Raw genomic sequence first — 8,085 nt, 5'->3', positions numbered from 1 at the left:
GCTAAACATTATAATATTTAAAATCTGTTTCAGGTATCCGGTTCCGAATGGTTGGTAGCCGGCTGAATTTGGAAATAATGATATCTCCGTTTAACTTCACATCCGGATTGTTAATTCAACCTAAGGAAAAGAGCTTCTGGCACAGCAACGACGTTACTAGCAGGTGAGGTTTACTCCCTTTTTAGCATGGCAAAGAGAGACTTGATTTTTCCGCGCGCGATAACGCTGTCCGTTGATCGTATATCTATGGTTTTTAGAACCGAGTTGGCATACACCGAACCCGACATACCGATTCGCAATTCCTTGCCGAACGTACCAGACTCCGGGGAGAATCAATACTTGAACTTCGCACCGAGCGATCGACGCAAGGACGCCGCACAAAGCACGATTCCCTTCATCGACGTTCAACCGGTCACCCCGAATCCGCCGGTACCGCTCTCAGGCGCCGGTATCTTTCACAAGGGTCGAAAGGGTTCGGGCGGATTCGTCGCATTGAAATTGACCACCTACGATTTCGCGCCCCACCTACAGATCGATCTGCCACCGGCACCGCCGGTTCTCGAAAGTCCGAATGAGATAAAAGCTTCGTAGAACCTTTCGTGTTTTTTGAATATTTTATCGAAATAATGATTAAAGAACCTGTGATTTGCCAAGGACCTCAATATACGTATCGAGGTAAAAAACGAAGATATGTATCGAGTTATTGCATACGAAATGTGTTAACACTTTCAAATGTTTCAGCTGTAGAAAAAAATTGAATTTTTTAAATAAAGCACGAAACAAAAAAAAATAGATATTGGAATTTATCTAACATTCGAGATACAAAACTTAATCTTTTATTATCTTTAACCCTTTCCATTCTTAGATTCTATTTTACATTCGATCGAAGTGTGATTACGAAAATGACTTCTAATTCCGAGTAATCTTTTTTAACTGCGTATACCTTGTCTCCTTGAAAATTACTTAATTTGAAAATGCAGAATCTCTGACGTAAAACCGACATTTCTTATGCAATTAACAATAATATTTAAGTCTTGTACTCTCTGTAATATTACGTATAAATTTTATATTAAACTTGTTATACTCATTATTAATTATCTGTCAGTAATATTAGTGAAAACTTTTTTAAGATTTACGATATATTTAACGAATCTCATATTGTCATATTGAATTTAGAAATATTGTAGATAAATATTTGTGACGGCACAATGCTGCCGTTTTCTTTGCAGTGCGATTTGGTTACCATTAAAAAAAAATATATATATACACACATACATATATAGCAGATTTAAGAAATTCCAAAAGATTATGATGTAAGAAAATATTTCATTTTAGATTTAAGATTAAGATTAGAAAAGAGTATTGTACAATGATTTTTTTACCATATCGCGACTTTATATAAAATTGTATTATAAACCGTCTCTCAGATTTAGTTTATAATTTCATAATGGACATTATTTGAAATTTTCGTAACTGAGTTCGTAATATTTTTGTACGTAATATTGTACGTCGATCAATTTTTTCTTCGGTTTTCCTTATGTGACAATTAATGTATGTCTTTCAAAATAAATTGTCATAATGACGAAGTCTATCTGCATATGTGCTGACTGTTTGGAAGTAATGTATCATAGATATGCATGAAGTCGACAAGAAATCCCCATATTCATCTCGAGACCATTAACCCTTTGCGGACCAAAGTATTTCAATCGTATTTCTATTAATCTAATTATTTAAATAAATAAACAGTCTGATCGAATATCAAATAATTCGTATATTGGTGCAAAAGACCTATAAGGAGCATTACATTTAGAAATTAAAGGTCTTCGGTTTTAAGAAAACTCGAAGAGCTGCTTTTGACAAGTTTTGGATTGTGCGTCCGCAAAGGATTAATTAAAACGGAAAGAAAAATGTGCACTCACCTGTACTCGCAGCGGATGCATCATGAGGAGATGTAGCATATCCGTGGGCGGCAATAATTCGTGCAGAGTTGCTCCTTGCTGTCGGATCGCTTGGCACATGAACACCGCGAGATACCGATGAAGCGGTAGATGAAACGATACTTGCAAACTATCACTCTGGGGAAAAAAAAAACGATGAAGAAGAACGTATAAATTATAAATGCATTGAGGTACAATGTAAAATGGAAAAGAGTTGCACTCACCACATTCGGATCCGTATAATTCACGGCATCGAGCCAATCCTGCAGGGCTGTGAGGCAGAAGCTGAGCACTTGTCGGCTTAATGACGCACTTTCAGGCCCACGGAGATGCGACACCAAGGCCCACATTGGATACGCGCTGGCTTCCAGCTCGGCGCTGAACGCCGCGTAATACGTGTTGGGCTCGAACTCGACGTGCTGACTTAACTCTCTCTGATTGACATTCATGCCTTGAAACATAGACAGGAAGTCGAACCACATTTCTAGGAGAGTATTATCGCTCATGAATCTAACGGCGACCGGCTTATGCGAGAGCACGTTGTTCAAGTCGGAAACCAATGGCCAGTAACAGTGCTCCTTCATCACTTGACGTCCGCAATCCACGACATAATGGAAGTTCTTATCTGGATCTGAAATACAAAAATAAATCTTCCTTTCAATCTTACTGCTCAAACTCCGTTTGAGTTTATATTTTAAGTCTATTTTTATTTCATCTTAAAAAAAGACTCGTACGTACCGTGCAAGGTATTTTGAATGAGTATTTTGCTCATCATGTATTTTAAACTAATAACCATAACGTGTAATAACTTCAATTGATCAACCATCCTTAATGCCAGCTTCTCGTTACTAAACAGCTGAAAAGTATAAAAGTTGACGATTAATATCAAAAATATAAAGAAAACGTAAATGAAAATTTGCCATACATGTTATTTCTTAAAACAAGGTAAATACCTGTACGCTAACGTGCACAACTCTATTGCTCAACGTGTCGGGATCCGTGGAACGTTCGAGCATCATTGAGATCCTGCTGTAGTGTAACACAAAGGCGCGAGTTAAAGCCTCCTTGTAATCGGGATCCGGCAACATGTTCAAGAGCAGACAGACCAATTTCTGCGGAAACTCGTAAGCAACGGTCCAGAACATCAGTTCTTCCAAAAATGTGGTGTGTTCTAAGTGCTCTTGAAGTGACACGCATTCTATTAAAAAGAATTCATAATCATGTCATTAAGTCGAATATACTAGTGCAAATTATTTTATTGTAAAAATCATTACTGATAACAAAATTATCGTCAAATTGTCCATATTGCAATTACTTACCTTTATATTCGTCCGGAGGTTCGGGATTTGGTAGCGATTTCACAGCATGCTGATATATTTTGTTGCTATCTTGACAATAGCTGTCGTACTCCGATTGTCCCGTTAATACGGAGGGATCCATGAGGCCTCGGTACTTTTGCGGATTCGTGAGAGCTGACGTCATAACGTGCCTCATTAATGCGCCCATGTTGTTCAAGTCGAGCAACATGGTCAAGTAAGCGTCTGCCTCGTGTATAGCACCTCTGTAATCTGGCACCCCCATTTTACTGAAAATAAGCAAAACAATAATCAATCATTAGAATGATTATTATTAACATATATTACAATTTTATTCCAATATTCTTCTGAATTAAAAATCTTTAAAGATAATTCAAGCACAAATTTACAGGCACATTCTACGTCTTAGAATTAAAAGTCTAAGTAAACATAGATCTAAAAAAATTTCGTTTCTAAGATATGGTCATTTTAATTCTAAGCAGCACAAATTATGCAACTTTAAGATATCCATACTCCAAAATATGCATATCAGTTTACATCATGTGGGGAGAGAGAGAGCAAAAGGTCTTTTACATTCTAAGAGTTCAGATGTGTTTAAAGAAAGACCTACTTTGTACTACAAACTCATCACTCAAGAAGTCGATAATAACTTTCCGCCGGAGTATAATGTAATCAACGTACCAATTTTCACGTAAATGTTGTATAAGTCGAAGAATAATTCTGGGCATCATCGCCTCGGCTACGCACATCAGATTAGATGGTGCGACTGATTTATTTACAGCAGCGTTTGGCCCGTGCCTATCACAAAATCTGTAAGACAAAAAACGACAGTCAGCGATAAAGAAAAATAATTCATAAAGTATTCGATAAAGAATCGCATAAGGAAATCTGTGGAAATATCCCTGAGACAAATCTTACAACGGAGAGAAAAAGGGAGAGAATTAGTAATGTTTAAAGAAAATTGAAATTTTCTCGAAATCAACATGATTTCAGTATATCCTACAGATTTCCACTATTGCATGGAATGTACTCGTGTTAATCATCTTACCCAGTCTCCTTCATCACTGACGTATCGCCACAGTCGCATGCACCACCTGCTTGGCTGAGAAACATGTTGAAGTCGTGACGATAGTGATTTCCCTTCTTGAAACACTCGGTACACAAGGACATACAGGGAGATATGCCGCATGTGCGACAGCGATACGCTACAAAGTTTGGTGTCCATACCAGACCGCAGGTGGTAGCATTATCGTAACTGCGTACTGAAAAAAAAGTAAGAATTTAATTAGTAAACAAAAGCACAGTTCTAATTTACTGTCATAATACAATTATTGCCACTTTGGAGTGTAATTTTACAATATACATTTCTGCAATTGTCATCAAGTTTCTAAATGTTTTCGCTATTAAAGTATATTAATAAAATTAATCTGTAAAAACTAATATGAGAAAAAAAATACTTTGCTTCCAGAAAGAGAAAGACTATTCTGAGAAATAATTAAATTCTTCTTAATATTCTATAGTTTCTATGCACAGATATGAATAGTAATAAGTAATCTAAATGATGTAATTATAAGTTGCTTAACATATTTCTTATTTATATACGTATAATAACAAATTTATAAAAATTAATGTTTCAATGCATAAAAATGCCCTTATGTAACAGTTTGGAACAGAAACTCAATGTGATTTTTGTAACACACAAGTTAAGCTAACGTCATCGACTATAGTTGCAATTCTATACTTGTCTTCTTGTGACTATATGTTTATCTGAAAAATTAGTGCTGCCAAATACGCAAATTCTGCATATTTATATCTGCGCGTACAGTTTATAAAACTGCAACATTGCAAATAAGGTATACGAAGCGAAGTGTGAAAACATTTATTATAATAAGAAATATGAGCACACCTATAACTGTAACCAGTAGTAATTCTTCATATTTACATAATTTTGTCTTAAGATTGCATTATTTTGTTGTAAAATTAACTACGTTTACAAGTTCTTTCTATATCTAAACGTTGCGGAAAATTCATAGGACAGTGGACAAAACGTCGATACTTAAACCATTATATAATAACAGTTATAAATGTTTCTATCAAATAAAAGACGTTTAAAAAGAATGACAGCGAATTTATGCAAAGTTTCAAGATATTTCGATAGAAGAAAAAGACATTCTTAACGTCCAGGAATTACTCTTTTTAAACAGATACAAAAAATTAATTATTTACCCAGCAAAATCTTGTTCTCATGAATTTTATTAGTCTTTAGAGGAGTCCTCAATCTCGGAAACAACCAATTTTTAATTTTTGTCTACACATTTCACAGCCTTTAAAACATTTTAATTTTGTCAGTATTATTCATTCCAATGTTTCACCTTTCTTTTCAAAGTGGCTTTAGATTTGTGATTATAATGGGCAAAATACATTTACCCAATAGGTCAAAAAGTGGAGTATTCTAAACAATACCAGACATTTCCAGAGTCAACGGTTTATCTGAGAAATTAAGAAATCAAAGGTTTACTTAACGAAAGTTATAGCATTCTGAGGTATCATTGATCTCTTACAGTTCTGGCTATTTTCCATATCTATTTGACCACATAACGCGTTATATAAATTTGACCTTAACTCTTTTAGGCACTCCATATACGATATCGTAAATTAAATCTGTATTATTTATTGTAACAAAAATCGAATGCTAAATTGCTGTTTGTAAAAATAATTTTATCGTTTTCGATTTTCTGACGCTGCTTATATAAATTCCAAGTAGCTGAAGTTAACAATAAATATATATATATATTCCAAGTAAAATGTGTCATTAAATTCTGATTATAACAAAAGTATATAAATTTTCTCAACGAGAGTCGATAAATATTACACGATATTAGCAATTTGTTTCGAGCTACAAGTAAACATTTATCGCAAAAACGATCTTCCACCTGCTGTGTCGACACTTCAGTCATTCAACAAATAAAATAACAAACGTCAACAACAAACAGACAGAAGCCTTCTGCAAAACAATGCAAATTTTTTGCAGAATGCATATTCTGTATTGACAAAACTATGTACCTCGTATTAACAGCTTCGCGTTTACCTATTTAACAATAGAAACATTATTCATAGAGCTATTAAATTTCGTCACAAGCCACCCATTCTGCCCGCCGTCGCAGGACCATTTCATCGCTGATATCCACCTGTACTGGCGAACTCGTCGGGTGTCCGGCCGCCAGCCATGAGCCACTTGCACCAGTCAATGGTCTCCCAGTCGTCGATGGGCTTGCTGGGATTCAGCAGAACGTCCAGCAGCTCGTTGAGGTACTGCGGACAGCCGCCGGTGTCCAGGCCAGTGGTCAAGCTGATGTAGGCCGCCGCTCCGCGCTTGCCCTTGCCCATCAGCACCTGGACGTCGGGCGACGTGCTGGTCGAGGTCGAGGCCATCCTGATGACCCCGGTCGTCGTCTTACACTTGGAAAAAGACGTCGTCGCCTTCGTCGCCTTCACGATCTCCTTATATAGACCCGCTCGGAGACTGTTTTTTCCTTTTTTTTTTTTTTTTTACTTATTTTCGAGGGAGGGTCCGCGGACCAGGACCAAACGCTCGGTCAGTGGCCCCATATCAGCAGCGAGAAAACGCCGCTCCTCCCGATCCGGAGAACACCGTTGTCGTCGTCGTCGTCGCCGTCGTCGTTGTCGCGGTCGTGACCGACGGCATGACGAAGTCGGCGACTCCGAGCTCGGGGCTCCCCCCCCGCCCCCTTACCGTTAACGTTAACTGACGTTAACGTTCACGGCGCCACGACGACTTGAACGCACGGACGATTTCCTCAGCCGCCTCCGCTTCGAGAAGAACGAGACACCCGCGGGGGAGGGAGTGTGCGACGATTGCACCCGGTTAACGAAACTGATCGCGCCCAGCGGGCGAAATCGCGCCCGTTGCGACGAGACGAGACGAGACGACACGACACGGCACGGCACAGCGCGGTATACAGCGACGGTGACGATACAGGGCGAATCGCGAGACGAGAGGACGAGACGAGACGACACGAATGCCACGCGAGAGGAACGAAGCAACGTATCGGCGGATCGACGATCAACGATCGCGAGAACCGTACCGATCGACCGTCTCGCGGAGAAGGATATGAAGAGACGAGGAAACTGATGATCGAAAAGCGATGTGGGACTTCAGACACTCAGACAGTCCCACTGGCGCGTCCACTCCGATTTGCTACGAGCAGTACGAGCTCGACGATCGCTGACCGGTCTGCCTTATCGACGTGGTGAAGTGAGGCGAGTCGAGTTAAGGGTCGGTGCATATGGTGCGTTTTTTCAGGGTTAAGGCCGGCGCGCAAAGGAAACTTGAGCGGTACGCGGGATCGACCAATTGCAGCCGAGAATTCTCGACTGTGATTGGTCGATTCGTTCGCTGATTTATTAAATCTCATTCTTAATGACGGTTTTTTGTGGCCTTTAACGCCATGTGACTTCAAAGCAAATTCTGATTGACTTGTGTCTATTTCTATCAATGTAGATTAATATATTGATCTCGGTTTAATTTATTTTTTATCTTATTCTAAAGGCCATTGCACGTAACAAGGTTTTGTCATAATCGTAAGGCCGTAAGAAAATAGACCAATCACACTCGATTATTCTTCGAGCTCAAGGAGAATAATCAACCGTGATTGGTCTATTTTCTTACGGCCTTACGATTATAACTAAAACTTTGTTACGTGCAATGGCCATAAAGCCTTGTGTCCACGATGTTAGAACTGTGTCCGAGTTTCGGTTTAAGCCAATGAAACTGCTACTTTTCTGTAAAAGCTGCAAGTTGATTGGCTTAA

The 8,085-nt window shown here is 38.7% G+C and overlaps 2 protein-coding genes across 2 annotated transcripts; one reads left to right on the top strand and one right to left on the bottom strand.

Moving 5' to 3' along the window:
• Positions 1-35: 35 nt before the first annotated feature.
• LOC112464252 lies at positions 36-1,256 on the top strand. The gene is made up of 2 exons (XM_025031122.1): positions 36-163; positions 258-1,256. Exons 1-2 carry the CDS (start codon positions 48-50, stop codon positions 589-591), a joined length of 450 nt encoding a protein of 149 aa, XP_024886890.1. The 5' UTR covers positions 36-47; the 3' UTR covers positions 592-1,256.
• A 630-nt stretch (positions 1,257-1,886) lies between these two features.
• Positions 1,887-7,518, bottom strand: LOC112464253 (E3 ubiquitin-protein ligase Ubr3-like). Its single transcript, XM_025031123.1, has 8 exons — positions 6,442-7,518; positions 4,302-4,515; positions 3,935-4,063; positions 3,257-3,522; positions 2,891-3,135; positions 2,676-2,793; positions 2,162-2,568; positions 1,887-2,075 (listed from the first exon to the last, which is right to left on the bottom strand). The coding sequence occupies exons 1-8, from the start codon at positions 6,683-6,685 to the stop codon at positions 1,887-1,889; spliced, it is 1,812 nt and encodes a 603-aa protein (XP_024886891.1). The 5' UTR covers positions 6,686-7,518.
• Positions 7,519-8,085: the final 567 nt, after the last annotated feature.

This window comes from Temnothorax curvispinosus, unplaced genomic scaffold (genome assembly GCF_003070985.1).
Source record: "Temnothorax curvispinosus isolate PA1 unplaced genomic scaffold, ASM307098v1 QBEX01014047.1, whole genome shotgun sequence".
Taxonomy (NCBI): Eukaryota; Metazoa; Arthropoda; class Insecta; order Hymenoptera; family Formicidae; genus Temnothorax; species Temnothorax curvispinosus.
Note: the sequence above shows the minus strand (reverse complement) of the source record. Positions and strands in the feature narration are given on the sequence as shown.